This window comes from Maylandia zebra, linkage group LG12 (genome assembly GCF_041146795.1).
Source record: "Maylandia zebra isolate NMK-2024a linkage group LG12, Mzebra_GT3a, whole genome shotgun sequence".
Taxonomy (NCBI): Eukaryota; Metazoa; Chordata; class Actinopteri; order Cichliformes; family Cichlidae; genus Maylandia; species Maylandia zebra.
In genome coordinates this window covers 35,269,007-35,296,625 of record NC_135178.1, presented here as the reverse complement: position 1 = coordinate 35,296,625, position 27,619 = coordinate 35,269,007, and the positions used below count along the sequence as shown (strand labels likewise).

Genomic DNA, 27,619 nt, shown 5'->3' with positions numbered 1-27,619 from the left:
ATATATATATATATATATATATAATATTCTGTAACTTCTGTCGGTGCTGTGCTTTTTTGGAAATCGAATTTCCCAGAGGAACCCACCCGAGGGATTAATAAAGTTCTATCTAATCTAATCTAATCTAATCTTCTGTACTCAATAAAGGACTCATAACTGATCAATTTTAATGATTGACTGATTAACCAATCAACTAACACAACAGCAGACCAAAATATAAAAATATAAAAGTCCTGTCATTGTTCTTGTAAACCCCTACTAATGCATTTTAATGCTTTTTATCTAAAAATATATAAATAAAGTAGCTTGCCATAGGAGGGTTGTGGTTATGATAAACGTGGGTTACCTGCCAGTGTGGACACTAACCTGGACATTCTGGTTGTAATTTACCCCTGCGGTCACGTCAGTTTAATTTTCACCCATGCAAGGCGCAAAAGTCAAAGTCCGCGAACACTTCCTGGTGCTCGGCGGAGAGGCTGAAGGGCTTGGAGGGAGGCGACAGGGTTGGCTGGAGTTGAGTGAACTCGCTGTCGAAGTTGCTGACATCAGTGGGCTCCTTGATCGACGGCAGGAAGGGCGGCGTTACTTTCTTCGCTAGCAGGGCTTCCCAGTCGATGGTCTGCAAAAGAGCCACAAAGTTAAAAAAAAACAGGTTATCCCTGTGAGACTATGCTACCTCCTCAGTTTCAGGCAGTTTTTTCTAATCCTGGCAGTGTATGATGTCATCAAGAAAATAGTTCAAACTTTGTGTTGTCGAGGGTGAGGCAGTAAGAAAAAAATGCTAAAAACAGCTAAAACAACTACTTTGTGAATGGAGTGGCTGCAACAAGGCCCAGTTTGAGATAAATAAGGATTATTTTGAACTGTGAATCATGCAAAGCTACTGTAGCAGAATCAGAGAATAAAAACATGGAGCAGAAAACAACAATAATAGGTTAGCTTTAGTACTTTGACTCATCAATCAATAATTTAGGAGATAGAGGTGCTTATAGAGCTTTGATGTGTCTGCACAGGTTAAGTCACCGTCTAATCAGTACTAATCAGTGCTTCATCACTCATCAGGCTGAATTAGGAGTAGTAGACACTGATTATAACGACTACTCAGCTTGTTTACATATTGTTTAGATGTTTACGTGTCGGAGAGTAGTTCAGTGGAAAGAAAGTAAAGACAAACAGTTGATATGGATCCGATACCTCAAAGAATTTCTCTCCTTTGACCTCGTTTGCGTCCCTCTCTCCAGCTCCGAGCCTTTTTAGTGGATTCTTCTTCAGCAGCTGTGAACAAACACGGATGTTTTCAGGTTTCTGGTTGAAATACATTACTCGCCGTATTTTATACTCAAATTTAAATCAGTAATTACAGGTTCTAGGATTAGGTTCTAAAAAGTGTGTGGTGCATTATGACGTTTTCACCAGAATCTTTCTGAAATATTATTCAGAAGTAAATATGAGTTATGCAAAAAAATTGTTCGATCACCTCATTGCAAAAAGGATCTACATATGAACCTCCTGGAGTAGGGATGGGTACCGGTATCCGGTGCCATAATCTGACATAAACAGTAGTAACCAGACCGAAAAGCAGCGCACATTTCGGTGCTTTCTTTCTGTGCTTTTTTTTCCTGAGCTGTCATACACTTTGGATTCTAGCCAATCATTTTACCTTTCCAAGGATAGTAGGCGGGCCCAGGTACGTATGTTCTTTTAGAGCAGAGCTACAGATTAAAAATGCCCAAGGCGAAGCGGTCAAAAGTCTGGCTGTACTTCACAGCAAAAGAGGCAAACTCAGCAGCCTGCAACAAGTGCTTTAAGGTGATACTGTGCAAAAGAGGTAACACCTCGAATCTGATGAAACACCTGGCGACGCATAGCGTTTTTTTAAAAGCCGAGAAATGCACCGTATTTGATAGCTTACTGCGAGACCTCACACCGTGCACATCTACTGCGGGTGTGGTAAATCTCCATTAGTGAGTTAGCGCGGATAGCCCCGTGCGTGGGGCTGGACAGTGCTTATCATTTTGCAGATAAAAAGAGACTGCTAAAAATAAAAACATGAGAGGTTTTTGGACAAAGTTTGTGTTCTCCATTCTTTAAGCACCAGTTCGAGCACCATTTAAGCACCAGCACCGTTTCAAAAGTACCGATTTGGCACCGGTATCGGATAAAACCTAAACGATACCCATCCCTACTCCTGGATGAAGTGAGTTTTCTCTGTGAACTCTAGCTGCCTTTTACAGTCATAAGAGATGTTTTTTACGGGTGATTCTAAACATGCTGTAGGTGCTGATGTGATAATGTGTGTTTATTAGCCTAGATGGGAAAATGGCTATAAAAATAGATGCTGGGGTTTTTGTGGCTCATAGCGCCCTATTTGCACAGCTGGTTGGTTGACATTTAGATAAAGCAATGAGTCTCTATTGCCTTATGGAAGAGTTATCTATGCATATTGTACTTAACATTTCATAAATGGCCAAAATGAATTAAAATCCTGTCACAACTTGATGTGTGACTTATAAAAATAATCGAGAAATGCAGGACGCAAGAGGTCAAATGAAGGCAAATACCTTCTGGATGATGCTGACAGCATTGGGAGGAATGCAGGTTGGATACTGCACGTCGTCATTAACGATGCTGTCAAACACCACCTCCTCATCTTCACCAGGGAACGGAGACTAGCAGGAGGGCGGAAAGATGCTGAGTTAGGCTTAACTGAGATGAACTGTGGAACTTTGCATTGATCACTATGATATTAAAAGCTTTCAGCAAAAGCTGAACTGAATATGAGGTTATATATGAATAACCTCTCCAACAAGCATTTCGTAGATGAGGACGCCCATCCCCCACCAATCCACTGCTCGCGTATAGTTGTCGTCTGTCAGGACTTCAGGAGCAAGAAACTCAGGAGTCCCACAGAAAGTTGAGGTCCGATCGCCGTGTCCCATCCCTGCCGATACATCACACACTTCAGTCCTCTCAGATGGAAGTATGGAGAGTTTAAATCGTAAAACTGATTCTGTTTGGGTAGTAGTATAAAAGGTAAGAATGTGGCTACTGCTACTTGTGCTGAGCCAGAAATTAGAGTACAGACAGGTGTGCTGAATGGATTCACCTTCTTTACAAAGTCCGAAGTCTGTGATTTTCACAAATCCATCTGCATCCATTAACAGGTTGTCCAGCTTCAGATCTCTGTGTAAAACACAGAGTACACAAACTGAAGGGTGCCAAATGTTTTCTTGTAACGTGAGATCACTTTGGCACTTATCACCTACCGATAGATGATTTTATTCAGATGCAGGAACTCTAAACCAAGCAGGACACATGCTGAGTAAAACCTGTACATGATAGCAACAACAGATCAGAGATGTTGGATAACAACACCTTAAAAAATACATTGATTTGATTTGTTTTCTTTGTCAGGGAAAGAAAACAAATCAATATTTGGAAATCCCTCAGGCAGTATGTTTACTCTTTTTATGCACACCTGGTCTGAGCCTCGTTAAACACATCATTGTGGATGTGGATCATGAGGTCACCGCCGGGTAAATACTCCATGACGAAGCAGACGTGGTCGCTGGTCTGGAAGCAGCCGTGGAGGTTGACGAGGAACGGGTGCCTGGACGCGTTGATCATCTCAAAGATCCTCTTCTCGCTCATAAGACTGCAGAAAAAAATACATCACTCAGCTATTATCCTCAGAGCTGCAAAGAGTGAGTTTTTCTTGTCAAGCTCAGTAATAACGTCCATGGCTGCAGTTCCACTAATGACCACTTGGGGCTGGCTCCAAAAGGAAGTCAATTCCCCTTGACTCCAGTGTTTAAATGTCCAACTTTACAGCATTAAAAAGCACGATTAGAAACTAGATACAAAAACAGTTTGGGCCTTTATCTATAGGCCATAACAGACACTGAGTGAAGGCAAAACTCAAACGCATCCCATTGATCTATAATCTGAGCTTTCTTATTGATAATCACGTAACGTGCACCTGCATGCAGATTTAAAGCATTCTTGTCTTTCCTTCCACTCACCTGTCCACTTCATCACGAGTCACAATGTCTCTTTTCTTCAAAGCTTTGACAGCATACAATTTTCCGGTCTTCTTAAACTCTGCCAGCAGGACCTGGAAAACATTCACAGCAAATCTAACCCTGATCAGCTGAGGACAAACAAGAGAAGACGTTTGGCTCAGTCACAGTGTTTTACAGAAAAGCTTCAAACTGTTACCTTCCCAAAGTGTCCTCTGCCAAGAACTGAGATATACTTAAAATCTTCCACCTGCATCCTTTTGGGAAAAAAAGAACAAAAATAGAAAACAAGGATGGTGCTTAATTCCTAATTTTTAGAAGAGGACGTGGAGTGAAGTGTGTGAAGACGTGTGTGTGTGTGTGTGTGTGTGTGTGTACTTTAGAGCAGATACAGGCTGATCTTCGCTTTCTTCTACGGAGGACTGCAAATAAAAATTCAATGGCAAATTAGAGCTCAATAAGAACATGTTTAGATCTTCTAAAAGCTGCTGTTTAAACCTGTGATATCAGCAGAAAAATTTATGTTTTTGGCCGTTATCACATCACAAAGCTGCCAGTGTGGCTTTAGATCCTTACTTTTAGTGCTTATAATCTGTTACTGGATACGGTTTCACTCTTCTAAAGCTAATTTGTCTCTCGCTACATATATAAATGTGTAAACTCTGAATGCACTGGCATGTCAACTATTGCTAATGACTTACCAGTTTTTCTTGCAGTGTGGGCACAGATGATGTTCGGTGCACTGCACTGATGATGCCAGCTGTGTTTTCTTCCTGGTCGAGGATGTTGGGAGAGGGCTGATCCTCAGTGATGCTCAGTCTGATTACTGGAGCTTCGCTGCAGTCCCACAGAGACAAGTGTTGAAAAATGTAGTGAGATAGTAGACAGTCAAAAAATACTAAGAGAGGCCAGGACCTGGAGGCAAACTACTGACATTATCATTGGAAAAGTTTTATCTCCTCACAGTACTATATACATAAAAATAAAAAAAATCAAGCTAAAATACACAATAAGAACTATCTATCACAATGTGAGATGAACTTATGATTAGTTCATACCTTGGCAGTGAAGTGGTAGTTTGAGGCTCCTTTTCAGTTGCATGGGGGGCATTGTTGGCCACCAGGTCAGGGGTCGCAGAGAAAGATGAGCTGAATGTGGTGAAGGAGCTGTAGCGAGGGAGGATGCTCATCATCAGATGACCCCAAGTGGCAAAGTTCATGTTCATCTGGGCTGCTCTGAGAAAGTTCTTCCCTGACAAAGAAAACAAATCAAATCATCATTTCACTGCAGAAACACAAATTCAGTCTGAATAAATCTGTTTGGGGGCTTTTGTGTTTGTACCTCTCTCTTTAGTGAAGATGCACCGCTGACGTCTCAGCTTTGGCTGCCGTTCGAGCACAGTGTCAATAAATCGAAGCTGTAAAATACAAATCAAACAGATTTCTTTTAACTTTTGAGAAATTAACTGCATTTCTATCCAACTGGGATGAAGAAGCATGGCTAATATTGCACCTTATTGGCTGTGATAGTTGGCACTATCTGATTAATGTGTGGATTAATTTGAGACAGAAAAAAGGCAAAGTGTCACAGTGAAAGGCTCAAAGCTGTGAGTGTGGTGCCAAAGCTCACCCAATGTTAGATTTCTGTTCCTCGATAAGACTCTACTTTGTTGAATCAGAACATAATGTGGAGCATATTAGATTTCCTACAACCACACTGAAATCTGTCAACATGCAGCTCTTTATGGGACTCTGAAGTGTGTTGGATTAATGTGAGAATGTTAAAATGAAATAATATTGACTTTAAACAGCTCATTGAACACTTTTAAAGCACGTTTGCATCTGATTTTCCCTCCTCTCAGGGCTGGATGACTAACAAAAGACTGAGCAGATTAAGTTTGCCACTTACCACTTGCCACCACATCTAAAAACCTCCTTTTATAACCCTTCCAGAACAAGAGAAAAGGTTTGGAGATGCACAGTATTCTTTCAGTCTGGTTTCAGAGAGTTACACTCCACTAAAGAGCTCTCATTAAAGTCTCCAATGACCTTTTGATGGCTGCAGATAAGAATGACTGTTCCAAGTCTTTGCTTTCATCAGCCTTTGAAACCGCTGATCATCAGCTTTTGATCCACAGGTCAAACAGCATGGCAGTGATTTTGGTTTACCTCACTGGTTTACTGATTTTTGGGTTCGGTGGGTGAGTTTTGGTCTGATTTTGCTTCTTTATCATTCAGTTTTCTTGGTTAAGTTCTCTTTTATATTCACTGTATATCCTCATTAGGTCATATTATCAGCAGTTTTGAAATAGTTTCTTATCATTTTTATGCCAAGATCATTCGACTGTACTTCTCTTTGAAACCTCACGAACTGGATATCCAGCTCAATCGACTGTCTTAATGCAATCAGGGTGCAAGGCTAGGTGACAAATAATTGCTCCTGAGAACATCAGTGCTCAAGCAGCTAGTGGGGTCCCTGTCATTCACAGTAAACTCTAACATGTGGAACCGTGGGATCATTTTTGATCAGTCCTTGATGTTTGATGCTCACAAAAAGTCTCTGACCCACTCTTGTTTTTTCCAGTTAGTAAATCTTGTTAAACTTTAGTCTGAAAAAGTGATTTGGAGATGCTTGTTCATGCCTTCATCTCCTCTCACTTGGATTATTGTAATCCACTGTTTTTTCATCTGTTAATCGCCTCCAGTCTTTTTGCATTGACTTCCTGTCAGGTTTAGTGTTTAGTTTAAAATCTTAAAATCTCCTGCCTTTCTGGATGTGACCTGTAGGAACTTGGTTTGATGCTGAGGCTAACTTTAGTGGATGACTTATCAGGCTTAATGTCGGCATTTACTACAACTTTTTCTGGTGTATATCTAGTATAATATGATTAAGCCGATTGCTCTCTTTATGCTGTATGTGTGCATCTATGTTTTGTTGTTCTTTGCCACTGCACCGTACACAAGGCAGGTGGTTGTATGTACCTTAGTGTAGAGGAGGCCCTGTGGCTCTAAAGTTATCCCCTGGTTGATGATTGGGTTTTCCATCATCTCCTCCAGTCGCAGGAACTTGACTGCACACATCGCCCTCTGGTCCCGCCAGAAGACACCGACCTCCAGCTCCCGGGACTGCCAGCAGAGCGAGGACCAGCAGAGAAAACACAGACTGAAGGTTTGAGCGGGAAGTGAGCACCACCATGACTGAAATGGTAGTAGCAACATGTTGTGATTCATTTCTGTTGCAATTGAGAATCTTTAGAAGAGGTTCAATCATGTTTGTGATCACTGACTCATTGTTGTGAGGCTGTTTTTATCAGATTAAAGGAAGCCTGTGAGTATTTGCTGGAGTCTTTAAAGTTTCACTGTGGATTGGTGAGAGGAGTAAAGTTACTTATTATATTTCAGTTTAACTGAGTGTTTCTAATTAATAGAGCCAAAGGTTGTTTGCAGCTGTTAGTGAATAAATCGTTGATGTTTTTAAAAATCAAAATGTCAAACAATATCTTCAGCAAAGTTAATTGTTCTTTGCTAATTTCAGGATGTTCTTCTTTTTCTTACTGTACTGCAAATTGGAAACCAAGTTCTTGAAACAAACAAGCATCTACAGTACTAAGCATGTCTTTAGCTCAGGCTGTGATGAACTAATACCTGCAGGTAGAGGGCGACCCCTGCTGCTCTCAGACTGAACTGCAACAACAATTTAGTCTATGGCGCAAGAATGTTCACTGCTGGAGTAATGGGTAGGAGGGTTCGGTTCATCATGATGCACAACAGCACCCACGATACACTAGAATTTAATGGCTTCCTGCCAGTGAAACATGGAGTAGGGCTCAGCAGATGAGGAAAAAACTCATTTTACTAGTCACTTTAACTTCATGGAAAAAGTGGCAAAAACAAGGAAAGACGTGAAGGAACATAACAAAGGCTGTAATAAAAAAAAGAAAGAAAGAATGAAATAGCTTATAGAGTGAAAAGATGAGTGAAAAAAGTGGAAAAACTCCATTATAACCCTAAAGACTGCAATTATAGCTCTTAATCTTTATTTATATCATGATTTTTATACATTAAAAATGTTGTCACAGCAAAGTAATGTTCAGAATTTATCTGTGGTTATTACCTGCAGTTGTAGGTTCAGATTATCATGTGAAATGGAAAACACATTAATGATGGCTCAGTGTATCCTCTGCTATAATAAATGAAGCACTGAAGCACCTTTCCTGCATATTTAAGAAGCTACAAGCAGCTCTTATTATGGCTGCAGATACGTCAGGGTCGCTTTACTCACTGCCCACAAAACTGTATTCATCTACAAGATTTTAATACAAGACCTTCATCAGGCAATCAGCTACTTTATTTTAAAGGTCATATCTATACATGTGTAGATTGTAGATTTTAACTGTAATTGTTAAGCATTTATTGAATAACTATTATATTAGATATAATTTTCATGGTGCTGGACTTGTGATGGTTTTTGGAATTTTATTAATTATTTTCAGACCCCTTTGTTCTCGTTCTTCATGGTTATTTGGTGATATTTTAATCTCTTAAGCTGGGATTCGTGGCTTATATGGTTGAGGCAAAATGAGGCGCTCGCTGAGAGTAAAATCTCAGAGCAGCACAGAAGTGTAAAGAAGCATCCAAGGGTGGAGTGAAACAATAATTCAATACGGTAACTCGACTCCATCACTGGCTCTGCGTTATTTAAGGTTGCAACCACATCAGATTTTCTCTTTCTTCCTCATGGCAAAAGAATTGCACTCAAAATAAGAGGATGTGCAGAGCATCTCTATCCATAACTGCAGAAAAGATCGCACTGACTGAGTTGTCAATGTGTGCTAAGGCTGAAAGTGCCAATCAAAAGCTCACCAGGAACACATCAGTCCCACACTGACATGCAAAACCATCAGCCGACGTCTTATAAGCATTCAGATGGTTATGTTTATAGTAAAGCATCCAGCCAAAGTATTGTAAGACTTCATTCACACTCACCGAATTTAAACTACAACAATGCATAAAAGCTTAATCTATTTGTTTTAACTGGACTTTTTGACTGACCTGCTCTCTGAGATGTATTTTCACCATTTAGCTGCATCTATTTTTTTATTCCCCCTCTCTCATCTCCACTTTTCATTTGACCATCCATTACGCTGGAAGTCGCCTAATGTGCTGTGCAGAGAAGCACTTACCTACTGCAGCCGTGCCGGGTGAAAAACAGAGAGGGCTGGGCTGGGCGAGGGCACACAGTGTAAGGTGAATCTGACGAGATCCTTCTACTCCTGACTTTGTCTATTTTGTCCCAGTTCTTCTGAACTAAACTCAAAATAGTCAAGAAGTGTGCTTCAATTAATTGTGTTCTTTCCAAAGGAACTCGTTAAGACCTTGGGGCTGTGTTTTGGTTTTATGTTGTTTCTCCCAGTTCATATGTCCCTGAGAGGAGCCTCTTCATACTGTCATGGTCTTTGGCTTTGTGTTGTTTTGGGGTTTTGAATTCTTAATTAACATATTTGGGTTTCTGTTTTGGGGTTTATAGACTGGACTTTAGATTTCTGTGTTTGTTGTTTATTATCTTTATTCAGTCTTTGGTTCCAGTTTTATACTTTAAGGTTTTCATGGTAATAGCTTTCTGTTTTGTGTGTTTTGGCTCCTCTTTAACTTTCATGTTCTTACAGTGACTTTGGGTGTTTCTGGTTTCTTTTATTGTTATTCGTTTCTTCTTAGTCTTCTTGTTTCCACCCTCTTCTCTTTAGTCCAGCTTTCTTTATCATTGTCCTTCTGTTCCCCCCGAATTAGTCCATTCATGTTTAGTCTTTCTTTGTTTCAGAAATGGTTGGTTGTTCCTTTCCTGTTTTATTTTGATAGATGTCTGTCTGTCTCATTGTCCTCACCTGTGTCTGATCCTAATCAGCACTCTGTGTATCTGTGTATCTTCCCTCTTTTGATGTGCCTGCCCTTTGCTGACCTCTTTGCTTTTGTGGATTTTGTTCTCATTTGGACTTCATTTCATTGGCCATCAAAGCATGCTATTTGTTGGGGCTTTCTGACTTCTGCCTCCTACATGTGGGTTCTTATTCCTGCTCATTGCGATACATGTGTGTAGTCTGATTACTCTCTGACCTGCACAGCGCCCTTGTACAGTCTATATGGTTGGGTGCTTGCTATATTGTTCTTGTCAGCACATGAAGTGTTACTACAGCATGTACTAAGCTGCTGATGCTGTTTTTATCTGCATCAATGTCACACAGACAAAGGTCATAACAAGAAGAACAGATTGTAATGGATCTTGTTTCCTTGAAGTGTGCTGCACAGCAACTGAACAGTATTCAAACAGCGCCTCATTTCTGTAATTAGAAACAGGATGATTGGGAGGGAAGTAAATGGGCAGGAAGGCCAGTTTGAACGTGGGCGGTGTGGATTAGAGCGAACATGAAAAATGACTCACAAATGCTGAAAGCTGGCTCGCCGTCGCAGCGGTTTAAATCATGGGGAAAACGAGAGGAAAATATGTGCTACTCTGTTTTTCTGCAGTTTAACTTCCCACTATAACTGATATGATCAAAAAGTTTAGTAAAAGCTGCCAAACATGAGCGTGCCCTGACATGATGTTCCAGAAACTCGGAGCTAATTAATGCTGCGACTGGTAGCCCTGAGATTTTTGATTGCAGAAATGCTGATCAGAGTTAGTTCAATCAACTCTGAGTATCGTCACCCTGAGTTAAGGCCATGAGTAATGAAAGAAAGCCCTCATTAGTGGAGCTCGGGTAACTTAATTCACCACGGCAGCAAGTATTTAAAGGGTAGGGCCTTTTATTTTTTCTGCGTTGTCCAGTCATTATTTACCCAAATTTTCATTAACAGATGAAGCCGAGGGGTGTACTACGGAGTGAGACTGGTGGGTTAGGGAGCAACGATGAGTTTAAAGTCAGTTTTACAAGGGTGGCCGCGGTAAGTTATGCTTCTTTCAGTTTAAAATTGGAAGCGTCTCCTCTTAACTCATTCTTGTATTTACAGCATGTTTGAGCGATGATTGATCTAAGAGCGATCCCTTTTTGCAGAAGACAAGTCATGTGAAACATGAAATGCCCCCTTTTAGCCTGAAGCAGAATCCTGGTTTGACACAGACCGTTCATAACCCATGTTCAACTGGGGTTTTTCGTTTTGTCGAGCCAGCTAACACAAAGAAAGCCTGGTTTTACAGAATTCACTTCTTAATATATACCACTGGAATTTGAGCAGATTTTACATTTCATTTGTAAATCAAATTATTCAGCTGTAGCCTGACAGTAAAGACGTGTAGATCACACAGATTACATGGTAACTGAGTCAGAGTTTACGTTAATTCTCTTTCTGGAACAGAAAACCTAGAGTTTCCCTGATCTCAGGATTAATAAACTCTTTTCACTAAACCTGCTTCTGGAACAAAGCCCAGGTTTCTGACAGTCCCCTGGTGCTTAAACTCCAGTTGCTTTAATTCATGCCAACCTGTTGTTTCAGTTTCCTTGGTTCAAAATCTGATTCTGATTGAATTTTTTTGTTTTACTGGTGCAGGCTTCTTTTAAACCATCCTCACTGCTTTCGTCTCCACAGCTTGAGGTAAATATGTTTGATTGTGTGACGTGGCAGACTGCAGATGGTGAGAAACATGATTCTGATTCACTAACATGAGCTCTGTGGTCAGAACAAAAATGACTAGTGAACATGTTTCATGAATCTGATGGTAATTTTGAATGTGCACTTTGTGTTTAGTGTATTAACATTTCACTGAATGAGACCCATTATGACAAAAGAGATGAGCAACAGTCTGATAAATTGACATAATTTATGCTAGGAAATAAAAATGGACTATTACTTTGTTGTTTTCCCACTCCTCAGTTAACGTGGTTAACTAAGTATCTGATGGTGTGTAGGGACTCACCCGCTCTAGCTGGATGTAGAACGTCTGGTCCCAGCTCAGCCTGCTGACGGATGCCCAGCGCGTCCGGCCGACCACTCTGCCGTCCAGCCTGAGCACACCACTGATCTCTGCGGTGAGACAAACATTTACGTTTTACTGGCTGTGTCCTGAACAGGCTTGATTTTTACAGCAGTGAAGATTTACATGAATGTTCATTTTATTTACTAGGTGCTTTTAATTTGTAAATCCAACATAATTCTAATAATTCTGACAACTTTGTCTAACTAATCAGGGGCTTTTATACTGAAAATATGACACTAAATCATCCTGATAAATTTTGTATTACTAACTGAAGTCTTAAATTTTGAAAATCCAACATTCAACCTGAGAGCTTTCTATAAAAGGTTTTTATTTTCAGAAACTGGGGTTAGTCTGCTGGACCCACCAAAGCAGTAGAATATGGATGAATGAGTAATAAACAATAAATTAATGCGTACCCCTGCACGCAACTTTTTCTAGATATTATTTTTTGTACCTTTACATTGAAGGTTCAAGGCTGGTTTTGAGCAGCTGCAACGCATAAAGGTGCTTTGTACCTTAATGAATAAGAAACACCTGTCAATGGTCCAGCAGCACTACCTTAGAGGGTACCTCCCAGTAATTATCCACCGTACTCTTAATGGTACAAAAGTACTTTTCTGAGAGTATCATGTGAATCTGACTGGAGCCAGACGGTTCGCCTTCCAAAAGATCAAGCTTATGAAATCATGCTGGTTTATTTATCTTCTATTTTAGGAAAATAACAACTAAATGTCAGGGCATTTAACAAAGGACCTTTCAACATCCTTGACAGAGGATATGATATAATTTAAAGTAATAAGCTCACTTATTGTAATAGATTACCTTTAAAAGCACTCCATACTTCACAAAAAAGTAGGTTAACCCATTGAGCACGGCACCAGATTTCAGTGTTCGGCTGTGACACTGTGGCACTCTCATACTGATGTAAATGTCTTTTTAAAACAGAGACCGGGAGTCACACTATTCATGCAGCTAAATGTAATCTCACGTGAGCTGGAATTAATAAAGCTGTTTAATAATCTTTCTTTTATTGTGCAGAGTATGCTCTAAAGTGTTTGCATTTACTGAATCCATTTAGAAAACACTGTAAAAGTGACCAGATTGTCAAACCTTCTGCTTGCAAGAGACAGCCAATCAGAAGAAAGTTGGCTTGTTGGAGAAGTTAGGATGTTGTTTGAGCTTGTTTGAGTCAGAAGATGACCTGAAGTGCTGCACAAAGGCTCAGTGTAAGTTAAATAAAAATTATTTTGAATTGTTAATGATGCAAAGCTATCCTAGTAGAGTGCAAAAGCAAAAATGTGGCACTATAAATGAACATAAAAACGTCAATTTAATTATTTCCTTGTTCCAACTAAGATGAAATCACTCGTGTCCAAGGAAACATTTTAAAAATGCAAAATGTCTGCTTACCTGGAGGTCCGTCTGGTTTGTGAGCAGCTGGTGTCTCTGCAGGGTTTGGATGGTCTTCTTGCTCTGAATCTCCCAGAGGTTTCAGTAAATCCTCACATCCAAGAAGCCGGACTTCAAGTTTGCCTAAAGACATTTTTAAAAAACAAAACAAACTTTAAGATTCTAAAAACATCCTGAAATGATCACTAAACGATTATATTCTCACAAAATACTTAATCACTACATTATGTAACAATGCCTCCCCTTCCCAAGTCCTTAGTAATGAATTGCATTTAAGACCAAAATGAATGGAGCCTTTTAAAATAAAACCTTTTCTTTTTCTGCATGAATAAATCTCTCATGCTTCTAATCAGCGCTGTCTGGAGCTGCTCGCTGAGCATTCACATCCTCATTTTCTCCCTTTCTCCGTACTGCTAACAGCTGTGAAGCACAAAATCACCCCGAGTGAGACCCGATCTGAATGCTCGCCGCATACAGAGCAACTCCAGGATTTGTCTCCTCGTTACATCATCATCATGAGGCTTTTTTTTGCCTTTTTAGTCTCCAGCAGGGAGAGATGGGCTTACAAGTGAACTGTCCAAAACCAGCAGATTACATGTCTGATTATCCACTGCCAGAGGTCAGCGTATGGTTAGCCATGTTCCAACACTGGGCAGGAATGGTGCCGCTAGAAAGAGCTGTGTGTTAGAGAGGAAAAAAACAAAGCTTTCTTTGAGATGTAGGTGTTTGATTTTTAAAGGTTCCTGGGAATAACTACTTAAAAATAGTGTTTAATTAGTAGACTTGCAATTAGTTAAATCCAGTTATCTTCCGGTCTTCTGAATGTACTAACACATAAAATGTGTCTATAATTAAACATATGATTCTGTAATAAGTGAATGATTTGTGTTTAAAGAGAGCCGTTCCTTCATGAAATTCACTTTCCTCTGTAAGCTTGTTTGTTAGTTTCTTCCAGGAGCAGGAGGTTATTATGGAGCTAAAGAAAATAAAACGAGAAGCTGAATAATCCCTTAAAACGTGAAAATCAGGTCTGTCTCATAATCTCCAAATGACTGAGTGGGTTCATTTATGCACGCATTTTGTTTTTAACATTCTTTTATTGTAATTTTCCACTTCTGATCACCACATTATGTTTAGTAGTGAACCATGGCCAACAGACTATAATAAAGATTAAAAACAACCTGATTATGATAAATTCGATAAGAGCAGAATGACCAGATTGGAGCAACGTTTCCTGGTCTGCTGTATGAGTAGATGGTGGGATCAGAATCTGACATAAACAAGAATTGTATTGATGGTTTAGGCTGCTGGTGATGTGACGTGTATGATAGTCAATCTTAAAGTAGTCATGGAGAGAGATTTCAATTTCAGGTATTTAAACCATCATTAATAATGACAGGCTCCTCCTCCTTTCAGCTGCTCCTTTTAGGGGTCGCAATTTAGATCATCTGTCTACATCTCAGCCTCTCGCTGGCATCCCCTCTGTCAAACCTCTACATGTCATCCTTTATTACATCAGGTGCCTGGAAGCTCCACATTCAACATCCATTGCCCAGTTTATCCTCCAGTTTATCCTCTCAGTCCCGCCTCTAACTTTGTCTCCAAACCGCTCATCCTCAGCAGTCTCTCTGATGTCATTATTTCTAATCCGGTCTATCCTGGTCATTCCCAATAAAAAACCTCGATATCTTCACCTCTGCCACCTCCAGCTCTGCTTTGTGTCTTTTTCTCAGTGCCACCATCTCTAAACCATACATCAGAGCAGGTCTCACTACCATCTTATAAACCTTCCCTCTCACGCTCGCTTCTATCCTGCCACAAACCCACCTGACACACGTCTTCACTCACTCCACCCTGCCGACACACTCTCCTTCCCCCCTCTCATGCACTGTCCATTTTAGCTTTAGATAATGCTGACAGGCTAATTCATACTTAATGCACTGTGCAACCTTCACTAAAAACTGTGTTATGTATATTCTTACAGATTTTTGGGGTCAAATTATTGAAACATTTGACCCATGACTATACCTATATCTGAGGTATGATCTAGTAAATTAATTTGCAAACAGAGCTGTCTCTAAAAGTACACTTTTAAATGTAGGTACTGCTCAGAAAAAGCATAGTTTGTGCTGGTACCGGTTAAGGAGGCAGGTCTGATGGAGAAGACGGATGGCGAGGTGGAAAGGGGACACCCAGTTGTGGGGTTTTGGGTAGAAGGAGGTCCCCCTCCTGCAGGCTGCTGTAGAGGCTCCTGTTTCTTTTCCTTCAGGCATTTCTCCAGGGAAAGCTGCAGAAGACCCAGTTTCTGGGAGGATTCCTGCACCCGAGCCTGAGCCTGCAAAGAAGATAAAGACTATATTGTTGTTTGGGCCTTTTAAATATAGGCTGTTTAGTATTTTTGGATATTGTTTGTGCTGCTTTACTTCCAACATAAATATATTTTTCAGACTTTATATTTTATATTTTTATTTATTTTGCTTTATTTTGTGTTTTTATTATATTAGCTAATCAGTGAAAGTGATGCTCACAACACAACTAAACACAAACCAGAGCAAACATGAAAGTTAATATTTAACATTTCCAGCCCCATGTTTTTTCTTACCCTATACTATAATAGTCTTGCATGAATCACACTTCAAAATCATCTTTCTTTATCTGATACTGGACCTTGGTGCCGCCCCTCAGTTCATCCTCTATCTGAAAAAGCAGTTTTAGCTGCACAGTACAGCCAGTCTCAATTTTTTTCTTTCTTTCTTTCTTTTTTTTTTTTTTTTAGAAAATTCTTCAGATTTTTTAGACATGCCTTAAAACAAACTCCTTTCTCCTCTGACGTACTTTAAAATAAATGTGACTGAGAGTCCTACCTCAGCCAGGGCCTTCCGGTCCAACGATGAGATCCCTTCAAGCTCCTTCACCACATCTTTGGCCAGCACCAATGCATCTGACTCCCTCTGCACATAGTGCTGCAACTCTACCAAGCGAGCATCCACGAGACTCGCAGTGAGGGGAGATATCCCTGAGAGGGAAGAGAAAGAGAGAGTCTTGATACCTGCTATCAGTATTCCTAAATAAGAAGTAAACCCTTTTGTCTTAAATGTCACTGAGTTAAAAACACTACATTTTCTATGTGTCTGGCATTCAGCTGACACTTTTTTGAAATGTAGAAAAGCTCTAAAAGGAAGGATTAAAACATCGCAGCTAGGGAAGACCCTTCAAATGTTGCTATGTTGATACAAGAAGAAGAACACTGCATACTAAATAAACCCAGAAGTGAAAGAATCCTGTTTTCTCTTGCTGCTTGTTTTTTTGGGGTGGGGGTTTAAACGTAATTCTTAAAATTAATCAAAACCAGTGACTGACAAGAGCTGCAGAGTAATTACACTTGTGTTCTATTCAATTGATTTTATTTTGTTTTGAATTTTCATTAGTCTGCTACTAAAAGTAGATGTTTGCAAACTGGATCCGGTGACCCTGAATCATCCATTAGTTATGCTGCTATAGGCTCAGGCAGTTGGAGAACTTCCCATGATGCACTTAGGTAGCATTTATTCTACCATGCCCATGCATTTACACACCACTACTGCATTAACTCGAGTCTTCTCTCTCCTGTAATTGGTGTTGTGTCCTTGTCTCTCTCTTCTTTCTTTTGTTTCCCTGCCCCCACCCCTACAAGTCTGGTTCTCTTCCTATTAAAATGAGTTCTTTCTTCCCACTCTCACCAAATGCTTGCTGACAGGGATCATCAGATCACTAGAGATCTCTCTCTTTTATTTATATACCTTGCATAGAGGTAAATGCAGTTCAGAACACTTCACGGATGACTGACCTAATTACTGATAATAAGACATAACAAAATGTAACAAAAATGGGCAAATTAAAACAGTGGTTGAAACATCGAAGACATTTTAAATAATTAAAGTGAACCAAATAAAACTGTAAACAATCAAAAAAAAAAATACAATACTGAACAGAGAGAATCATTGTGCAATAGAATAAACTGTACAACACTCAAAAAGTGGAGCTGCACGCTGTGGCGACCCACTGTGAATAAGGAGTACCTAACTATTAGTAGATTTATGCTGGATGACCAGAGGGGTTGTACTGGTTCATTCGCTGTCACCATGTCTGACATATACACTGGAGTGAGACAAGGAAGTGCTTTAAAAAAAGAGTAAAAGGGTATTTTTAATTAATATGGATACATATGGAGGTCTACTTAACAATATAACTTGGTTCGGATGACTGTTGTTGTCACCTGAAACATGAAATATATTTAGGAATATTTTTGAGAATTAAAGGTATCAATAAATTTAACCAAAGCAACATCAATGGAAAGGTTGCTACCGCAACAATAATGCCAATGTAATGTATGGTCTCAACTCAACCATAAGTCAATGAATTATTATTGTCTTGGTCTCTGGGTTTGGCCTGTGACTTAGTGAATCACACTTTTTCTGGCCCCTCTGAGTCTGAGGTGATGGTTTTCAGTCAAAAGTGAGGAGTGCTCACTTGGGGTTGGGAACGAGTTGCTGTCTTAATTGAAGGCGTAGTTGAAGTATCTTGGGGCTCTGGTTGAGGGAAGGAGGGAAATAGAGGTTGAAAGGGGGATTTGTGCAGCTGCTGTATTATTTCAGATGCTGTACTGGTCTGCTGTAGGGAACTGAATTTGAAAGCAAAGGTGTCGATCTATATTACTGCCCTCACCTATGGCCACAAGCTGCTGGCAGTGACCAAAATAATGAGGTCACGGATTCAAATGACGAACACAAGCTTTCTACAAAGGGTGTCTGGTGTTTGGTAGGGTCTCAGAGTAGAGCTGCTACTCCTCCACATCAAAAGGAGCTAATGTTTAGGGATACCTCCTGGACGTCTCCTATGAGGTGTTTTAGGAATATCCAACCGGACTTGATTATGTCTCTTGACTGGCTTGGAAATCCATCAGTCTCCCATCAAAACAGGTGAAGGAGGCGCATGGATGGGTGGATGGATGGATGGATGGATGGATGGATGGACTGAGAAAATCATTTGCTAGAGTCAGCCTTTGCTTTTACACATTCTGCTGACACTTGGATACAGTGAATGAAACTGCCTGCTGTAGTAAAGAGGGCCTTTATTAGCTGTAGATGATAACATTTTAAGAAATCAATGAGAGGAAAAGAGGTCAGAGGTCCAAGAAAGGAAATGGGACCTGAGGAGCCATGGTATAGAGTTACTTGTCTCATATTCCGTCAGGCAGGAATCGTTTTTTTTAAACATTACTTTCAGAGTTTCACAAATGGCACGTATCGCCAGTTTAGAATTAAATGTCACACTTACACTCTGTCTCTAATAATCCTGTCAGAGCAGTTTCACTAGTGCAATATACTCTCATCATAACTGGGACAGGAGACTGTTGGCAGGAAATGTTAAAGTACTCACGTCACAGTATCTCTGGATCAAAAATGCATACTTTTTCACTTACAAGAAAAGCTTTTGAATTGTGATCTGTTGTTGGAAAACATTAGTCAAACAGATAATCCCCTTTCAAAAAATGGAAGCTCTGGCAAAACCTTCATTAAAGCGCTAAATTTTCAAACCACATATCTGCATGCACTGGAAACTCGGTTGCTCCTTCTGGGTTAACGAGACAAGTTATTTGAAAATCTGACAGAATTGTTGTGACTGGCCACGGGCAATATAATAGATGATTTCACGCCTCTTTCAAGGTAATTTGCACACTTAAATAAAGTAGAAGAACAGAGTATTATAGGGGGACTCACTTGTCCCAGCACTCTGACCTCCATGAGTGGAGCTGTTAGGGTTTCCACCACCATCAACACCACTGCTGCTGCTGCTTCCAGCCTGGGCGACTTTTATAATCTGCAGTCGGATCAGCTCAATCTTAGAGCGGCTATCCTGAAGCATCTGCTGAGCCGTGGACAACATCTGATCCTGGATAACAACATCACATCAAGAGACAACAAGCCTCACTTCATCACAGACAGGTCAGCTGGGACTGGAGCAGCATGCTGATTGAACACAGACAGAGTTTAGTGGAACGTGTGGTGTAACGTGAGGAATTCACCAGAGAGAGGGTTGCACACACACAACTCATTTACATATTGGACCAAAACAAGAGCGAAAGTAGACATGGATTAAGTGTGAATAACCTGCACAGATCAGATGGAAACACTATGACTCTGCACTTCACTCACCTCGGGGTGATTCTTCGCTCCTTGCTGAATAAGGATTAATCTGTCATCCTCTGTGGAAGTGGCGGGAGGGGACTTCTCAGGTTGCGCCTCTCCACCTTCACTATCCTTGAACCACAACAAGTCCCCTGATGTGATGGTGCGTTCACAGACACACTGACTGCCTGCTTCCTGGGATGCAGCTCCTACATCTTTAGACCTTGATCAAACAGCCTGTCCTCTTGTTTGTTTTCTTCTTTCTTCCTCTACAACATGCCATTCCCACTGCATCCTCATCCTCCGGTCTGTAATCAAATCCAACCCCCCCTCCCCTGTCTCTTTTAGATGGGTTTCTTTCTGCAGAGTTCCTTTCCAGTGCCAGCACTGCTGCTGCTGCTGCTGCTGCTCTGACAGCACCGATTGCCTTCTCAGGGCTCGGCATTGGCCGTTGCATGACCACATGTTCCTGCTCTGCCACCAACCAAAAGGCAAGCAGAGCTGCTGGTGCTCTCTTTGGGACAAAGCAGAGAAGAGCCTGCGGTGCTTAGGAGATTTGTTTAACCTCCTCTAACAAGAATGAGATGAGAGACTTAAATAACTACACTGATAGCAGGAGGTGGGAAATGAGTTCCTGGATATAATGATGTAGCCTGTCTGGCTGTTTTTTACTGACAGCGTGGATTAACAGTCACGCATGACAGCTCTGTGGTTGTGGTCTCCCACTTTACTGCCTGTCAAATTGAAAGCAATTAACGTAGCTACACAATAACACACTTGAACAGACAATCCATCACACTTGCCCTAATTAGGCTGTTACACATCCACCAGCTTGAAATTGTCTCATTAAAACGTGTACATGCCAAAAGGTGATTTCTAGTATTTTTTTTATTTTTTTTTAAAAAAGATTGTGAGTATTTAAAGTGCTGTAAATGATTTGTTGGCCTATAATTTGTCCAACATATGTCTCATGAATTATAATGAGTCATTCTGAGCCAGAAAGAACATTCCTATCAAAAGGTAGGTTTTTGGCAAAGTAACTATTTCATATGCCTTATTTATCCAAATATAAAATGTAAATTACATTAAAAATCAATTTTCCAAAAGAGATCTGTCCAAGAGGGCGCCACAAAGTTATAAAATAGCAGTTCTAAAAAGTTAAGTAAAGTAGCCAAAAAGGACTGGATTAATTATAATGTAGAACAATAGAAGGTACAATAACTCTGTATTAAATATACTTACTAAACAGGTAATTTCTTCATTTTATAAGTAAAGCTTTCATAAATCCTGTCGACTACAGTCTATTTACCAATATCAGTAAAGGTATTAGGCATAAATAACAAACAGAAACATTGGCAATAACTTTCTGGCAGACAGACACTTTTTGGCATGCATACCAAACGTGTTTGTAGTCGTAAACCCTGCTTATACAGTGAAGACTACAACAGTTACTCGACAAAACCATCACTACATTGTAAGATTTTTTTATACGTAAATCACAAAATTACTTTGGGTATAACTAACAAGAATACAAGAATGAAGTTTCTACTTTCCACTTCCATTCAGATGTAATAAACCTAATTGATGACCACAATTAATTCTTTGGAGGTTTTTGTTCATTTGCGGTGTGATCTGTAGAGGAGATGACAATAAATGAGCAGTTTGGGACCATACACGTGTTGTAATCAGGCTGTTACACATGGTACATTGTTTATCAACTCTTTAAACTTGCAAATGGAAACCTTATTTTTTTAATAGCTTTGTCTATAGGTAAAGTGAATAACTAAGAAAGCTACTGGACATAACCTTACCTAAAGTATGTTCTTTATTCTTATCAAATTAAACATTTACAAAAAATAGCTCAGAAGAAGAAGAGACTACACTAATAGGTGTGGTACACCGCTACCAGCTTTAATGTTTCCTTATTAAACAAGCAAATACGTTTTAATCATAGATTTGTTTATAAATGTGGTGGATAACTAAGGAAGATACTGGACATAGCCTTAATAAAATATCATCCTTATTCCAATTTAAATTTTAAAAATGTAGCTAATTTTCTAATACTAATTAGCACAGACTAGCTCCTTCTTCCAACTTACAGCTTTATTTTAAGTTTGCTTAACCGTAGCCTGAGTAAATATAACAGATGACTGTAGTTAATTTGATGATCAAATATGATATTATTAAGCTATTATTCATTTTTGTTTTTTACACTTTTATTTGGTTGGGATTCAAAGCGAACAGATGGCAGTAGATCAGTAAATAGGGACCTTACTTACTTACATCCACTACCTGTATTTTATTTTCCCCCTTGCCAAAACTGCAAATACAAATAAATTTTATCATAGCTTCATTTGTAAACACAGTAGGAAACTAATCAAGCTCCCGGGCATGACCTTAACTAAAATATATTCTCTATTCAAATCCAAATTTAAATAAAATAAATGGCGCTAGAGTCAAAACCATTCATAACAGTTAATTAACACAGATCACCAGTAAGGGGTTCCTTTTTCCAACTTACAGTTAGTTTTAAGTTAGAAGCTTAGCACTGGCTGAAGTACACACAACAAATGACCGGTTAATTTGATCATCTGAAATTACACACACACACACACACACACACACACACACACACACACACACACACACACACACACACACACACATATATATATATGGCAGTAGATGAGCAAATAGGAACCTAAGACATGTAATTATGCAGTTACACTTCAACTAGCTTGTCTTTTTCCTTACTAAACCAGCAAATACAAATATATTATCATACATTCGTTTACAAGCACAGTGGAGAACTAAGCAACCTTCTGGCCATAACCTCAACCAAAATATATTTTGTATTCATAACTAAATAAAACAATTGAACTGGAGTCAAATCGTTCCTAACAGCTAATTAGCACTGACCACCAGAATGAGGCTCTTCCAACTGACATTCAGCTTTTTTTTTTAAGTGCGCAAGTGTGAGTCGGCAGCTTCGGCCTGGCCTGAGTAAATCTAACATATTACAACAAGTTAATTTCATAATCGAATATGACATTAATAAAAGTGATAATTGCAGGTTTTGCTCATTTCTGGTGTTATTTTAAGAGAAGAGACGGCGGTAAATCAGCAAATTGGAGCCAAGTAGTAAGACCTATTTTGAGAGGCGGAGCTGGTCTTCTCCATTCGGCGAGGCGTGTTCGTAATGAAAGGAGCGCGTGAGCGGCGCTTGCTCTGACTTCCTCGCTCATCGGCAGCTACATTGTGTGGAAAGCAGCACGTTGTTGGCTTCTGCACGCTGAACTTTACGCCGAATAAACGTTCTCCTGTTTAAGGAGAAACCGGATTCAAAGCTACCAGATATTTTCTCAGACGTCTGTAAGTTACCCCAGCTTGCGAAAACATGTCGGCCTCGGCGGCAAAAGTGAGTAAAAAGGAGCTGAACTCAAACCATGACGGAGCGGATGAGACCTCCGGTAAGGGGAATGGCGGCCTCCTGTTCACCGCCATTTTCACTTTCTTCTCTTAACATATTTTTGCATTGCCACTTTGTGCATTATTCCTGCTAATTATTTTGTGCACTGCTTTGATTTTTGCATCACGCCACGGGAGCTTCTTCATGGCTGGCCACGGCGGTTGCTGCGTGTATTCGCGCTGCGCTAACGGTGGCTAGCTCCGCAGCTAACATGCCGCTTCTCTTGCCTTCTGTTGTTCAATTCAGACCGGTGCTGAGAGGCCATGTTAGCTCCTTAATTTAGCATCATCAGCGTGGCCAGTGATGTCGAAGGCTCCTAACTGAGTGTCCGTGTGTAATCTTGAAAGAATATTTTTCTGTGTTTGGGAGTAAAATCACTCCACACTATCCGATAAAGGGTTGCATCTAATTATTTTTTGTTTTAAAAGGGTTAAAGTTGGCCGTTTCAATTAGCAGTTAGCCAGCCTGTGTGTTGTTGTTGTAACGTTACCTAATGCTAGCAGACGACGCTGTGTTTTGTTACCGCTAAAGATGCATTTAAATCAACTGGTCACGCAGTCAGGTGAACCGGATAATTATTTTATGTGGACGAAAACACACAGGATTTCTACTGTATGGGGGACGGTTTCACAGTAATGGGGGGTATTCTGGCATCTGTCCCCGGTTTTGGTCCCTCATGTTATCGCGGCTCTGTGTGTGTGTGTGCACTCAGATGTCCCACATTTAAACCACGCGGCCTTATAGGTAGCAGCCGGCAGGAAACGGTGAGTGTCTGAGCCGCTAGAGCTGCAGCTATTGGCCGCTTACCTTACGTTAACCTCCGGGGGATTTAATCAGGCATATATCTTTACTTACACTGTACTAACGCAGAATTAAGTTGGGTTTTATTTGCGCTCCGGTAGGTGTTGGTATAAAATTACATTTGGTGTAAAAAGAATTTTCAGATAATGGCAAACTTAGTTTCTCTGTAAAATAAGTTTGTATGAAGGACTGACTAAAAGTAAAAAATAAATAAATGGATAATCGAGGTCCTACTTGACTGTTGCTGTGTGTAATTTGCATATAATAATCTTTTAACAATTTTTTGTTTCCCACAGAGAAAGAGCAGCAAGAAGCTATTGAACACATTGATGAAGTTCAAAATGAAATTGACAGGTAATAAACCTTTTAAGCTAAACGTGTCCTTATAGGGGTAGATTTTCTGCCTTTTAGATATAGGGGTAGATTTTCTGCCTTTTAGAAATCTCGGTGATGTTTGCTACATGTTTTGATGAAAAGAGGAACTATGTCGCTAAATTAACATGCTACAATCTGGAAACCTGCATAATCACTGAACTGCATTAAGATGCAGTTATTATAGTGAACAGCCAGAATATTAAATATGACATAGCTTAAAGTGGAAGGGTTGAATAAATTGAAATGCAAGGCAGCATTGTTCATTGTGGTGAAAATGACACTAGAGCATAAAGTAAAATATCAATTAAATATAATTAAACATCTAAATATAATTTAGTGAGGGATTTAATAGGCATATGTCGAAATGTAAATTGGGTTGTTTTGGTGTAAGGCAGAGTTTGGGCTTTTCTTCTATTGAAGAAAAATGAAACTTTTCTTTTAAATTGAATGGTTTTCCTTCAATTTTAAGTACAACTCAAATGAATGTGAATTGAGCTAAATTGGATGATGTTCCAAAAGGTAAACTGAAAGCATATGAGACAATAAACCCTTTTTAAATAATCAATAAATCCAAAATGCAAATAAAGTTTGGGCACAACACTGTCCACTGTTGGACACGCATATGTAAATAAATATAGCATTTATCTATATGTTGACATTACACTTGGTTACCTGGATTGTGCAAATTTTAAACTTCTCTTTTTCTTGTTCAGGTTGAATGAGCAAGCAAGTGAGGAGATCCTCAAAGTAGAACAGAAATACAACAAACTCCGTCAGCCATTCTTTCAAAAGAGGTCAGAACTGATCGCCAAAATCCCCAACTTCTGGGTCACCACATTTGTCAACCATCCACAGGGTAAGCAGATAATCTAAGAAATTTTATTACTCTAATTTGTCTATATTTAAAAATGGCATCACAGTGCCAAGTGTGAGTGATGTGGACAGTGAATCAAGTTTTAAATCTGTATAACCATATGTTCTTCCTACAGTATCAGCCCTACTGGGGGAGGAAGATGAGGAAGCGCTTCATTACCTGAGCCGAGTGGAGGTGACGGAGTTTGAAGACATCAAGTCAGGCTACAGAATAGATTTTGTAAGTGTTTAATGGTTTCACGTAACACTTTAGTGACTATTTTTATTTATTTTATTTTTTTTTTCCTTTATTTGCAAGTTTTCTTACCTGGGTGCATTTTTAATTTTTCTTTTTCCTTTTTTTAGTATTTTGATGAAAATCCGTACTTCGAAAACAAAGTTCTTTCCAAAGAGTTCCATCTGAATGAGAGCGGAGACCCATCTTCAAAGTCAACAGAAATCAAATGGAAATCAGGAAAGGTATGCACAGCTTTCAGTTTGTCAACCAAAGTAAATGAGTGGATCACCACTTTGACCTATCATGTTTATCAGTGCCAGAGCAAGCTCATTGACTAAACACTCACGATTGACAGTACTCCTGTTTGACATAATGAAGTTAATTTTTTGTTTTGGATAAGACTTTAAACCTACAACTGGGACCATAGACTCATCAGTGAGGTGTTTACAGAGACCAGAGATAAGTCAGAAATGTGATCATAAGGAGTTGCCCTCTGCTGGCAAAGAAGTAGTAATGCAGGTTAAAGACTACTCTATTTTCATAACCCAGAGCTATTAAATCTACAGTTTATAGATTTTATTCAGAATTGTAGTGAGTTTGTGACTTTTATATCTCACATTGTTAGTTTTAAATGTAATGTGCTGATAATGGGTAGTGCTGAGAATTTTTTTTCCTGTACCAGTCACAAACTGTTTGGTAACTCCTGATGTTTTTAGGACCTGACCAAGCGCTCCAGCCAGACACAGAACAAAGCAGGAAGGAAGAGGCAACACGAAGAACCAGAGAGCTTCTTCACTTGGTTCACTGATCATGCCGACGCGGGCGCTGATGAGCTCGGGGAGGTCATCAAGGATGACATCTGGCCAAACCCTCTGCAGTACTACCTGGTATGTTTATGATGTTTAGTCTGTATTACAATGTTCTCACATCTTTCATCAATCCATGAAATGATAACAATGTAAGAACCAGAGCAAGAAAATGCTTAAGATTTCCTCATCTCTAGGTTCCTGATATGGAGGATGAAGAGGGTGAAGGTGAGGAAGATGAAGAGGATGAGGAGGGTCTGGAGGACATTGATGAGGAAGGAGATGAAGATGGCGAGGAAGATGAAGAGGATGATGGAGAAGATGGAGAGGTAATCTACTAAAAGCTGAGAAAATTGATGTGAGTGGTGCGGGGTCACCTCCCCTCCCTCTTCACTTGCTAACTGCGTGATGTCTCGCTCTTTCAGGACGACGAGGGAGAAGATGACTAAGAAAACCACCATTTACCAAGACCCTCAACCTTCTATTCCCTGTTCAGTTTTTCCACTCATGTTCGGGAGCAAAGGTTTTATTTTATTTTTTGTTACTTTTTTTTCTTTTCTTTTTTTAATCCGTGTGTGCTTCATTTTCCATTCTGAAGCCTCTTTCACTTGTTGGTGCCATTTTTTGTTATCCCTCGACTCATCTAAGGCAAATGGCACTTTGCCCTGAATTTTGAGTACCATCCCCCTCAAGTCATCTAAAAATGATAATAAAAAAGTCTAAAAAATAGAATCAGCACGGCATCCTAAGTAGATTTGAAGACTATTCACACAGAAGTTCTTCTGTTCAAGGTTGTGTGGTAAATTGATTAAAGCCATGGTGTAGTGACCTAGCGCTAGCAGACCTCTAAATATTTTCTTTTCTTTCATTTTTTTTAAATTTTATTTTATTTTTTTTTCATTTGGGATGTTGAATCCTTAAAACTTATTTTCCCCTACGTGCTTAATGAGTACCAGCTCATTCCTTTGACTTGTAATGTTTAGAGGGAGGGCAGGGTGGGGCAGGAGTATGTTGGATATTGGGGAGAGTGGTTATTTTGACACCATTTCTATGGGACTTTTTTTTTTTCATTGTATTGTTTTACAGATATCCATGAGATTTGAAATGACATTTTTAATAAAGAACAAAATGGAAAAAAAAACAAGCTTGTAAATTTTGCCCCCCACTGCTTCATGGGTTTAAAAAATGGACCTGTTATCTCAGAATTTACATTTAATCACCCCTTTTCCTTTTTCGCTTGGGGTGGGGGGGAAGAAATTGTTTTAAATTTGAGGTGTACAACTTGCTTTGTTACGATAATAAAACTTACTGTGTATAAATGTGTGGGTGCATTCAAATTTAAGAAAATATAATTCAGGTAGTGGCAAAGGCACCAGGGTTAACTACTTGTAAAGTCTGTCAGCTGGAGAAGGATTTTGGAGTCATAAGCAGGCTGGAAGCAAAGTCCTCTGTTAGTAGGCGATGGGTGATTAAAGCCAAGAAGGTGTGCTCCGATTCCTTGAATTTGCTTTTTG

The 27,619-nt window shown here is 39.7% G+C and overlaps 2 protein-coding genes across 3 annotated transcripts; one reads left to right on the top strand and one right to left on the bottom strand.

Annotated features, from left to right (window-relative positions):
* Positions 1–31: 31 nt before the first annotated feature.
* Positions 32–22,193, bottom strand: LOC101476822 (serine/threonine-protein kinase N2). Of its 2 annotated transcripts, none has more exons than XM_004555696.3 (20): positions 19,592–22,193; positions 19,157–19,328; positions 16,262–16,413; positions 15,534–15,732; positions 13,398–13,520; positions 11,928–12,034; positions 7,001–7,144; positions 5,361–5,436; positions 5,078–5,270; positions 4,721–4,856; positions 4,398–4,441; positions 4,219–4,276; positions 4,023–4,114; positions 3,479–3,655; positions 3,267–3,329; positions 3,107–3,183; positions 2,799–2,941; positions 2,562–2,669; positions 1,195–1,275; positions 32–619 (listed from the first exon to the last, which is right to left on the bottom strand). In XM_004555696.3, exons 2-20 carry the CDS (start codon positions 19,320–19,322, stop codon positions 416–418), a joined length of 2,343 nt encoding a protein of 780 aa, XP_004555753.2. In that variant the 5' UTR covers positions 19,323–19,328; positions 19,592–22,193; the 3' UTR covers positions 32–415. The 2 variants fall into 2 exon arrangements, with proteins under 2 accessions (XP_004555753.2, XP_004555755.2); XM_004555698.3 differs by having other exon boundaries at positions 19,175–19,328.
* Positions 22,194–22,742: 549 nt separating this feature from the next.
* Positions 22,743–27,424, top strand: seta (SET nuclear proto-oncogene a). Its single transcript, XM_004555700.6, has 8 exons — positions 22,743–23,034; positions 24,131–24,188; positions 24,923–25,065; positions 25,199–25,302; positions 25,428–25,541; positions 26,016–26,186; positions 26,303–26,434; positions 26,531–27,424. Exons 1-8 carry the CDS (start codon positions 22,962–22,964, stop codon positions 26,552–26,554), a joined length of 819 nt encoding a protein of 272 aa, XP_004555757.1. The 5' UTR covers positions 22,743–22,961; the 3' UTR covers positions 26,555–27,424.
* Positions 27,425–27,619: the final 195 nt, after the last annotated feature.

Excerpts from the sequence above, each read along its gene's own strand:
- LOC101476822 (XM_004555696.3), bottom strand. The coding sequence starts at position 19,322 with ATGTTGTCCACGGCTCAGCAGATGCTTCAGGATAGCCGCTCTAAGATT. Across the intron at positions 4,857-5,077 it reads ACTACCACTTCACTGCCAAG|CGAAGCTCCAGTAATCAGAC; the intron begins GTATGAACTAAT and ends GTGGGACTGCAG. Across the intron at positions 4,115-4,218 it reads GCAGAGGACACTTTGGGAAG|GTCCTGCTGGCAGAGTTTAA; the intron begins GTAACAGTTTGA and ends AATGTTTTCCAG.
- seta (XM_004555700.6), top strand. The coding sequence starts at position 22,962 with ATGTCGGCCTCGGCGGCAAAAGTGAGTAAAAAGGAGCTGAACTCAAAC. Across the intron at positions 25,303-25,427 it reads CAGGCTACAGAATAGATTTT|TATTTTGATGAAAATCCGTA; the intron begins GTAAGTGTTTAA and ends TCCTTTTTTTAG. Across the intron at positions 26,187-26,302 it reads ACCCTCTGCAGTACTACCTG|GTTCCTGATATGGAGGATGA; the intron begins GTATGTTTATGA and ends CCTCATCTCTAG.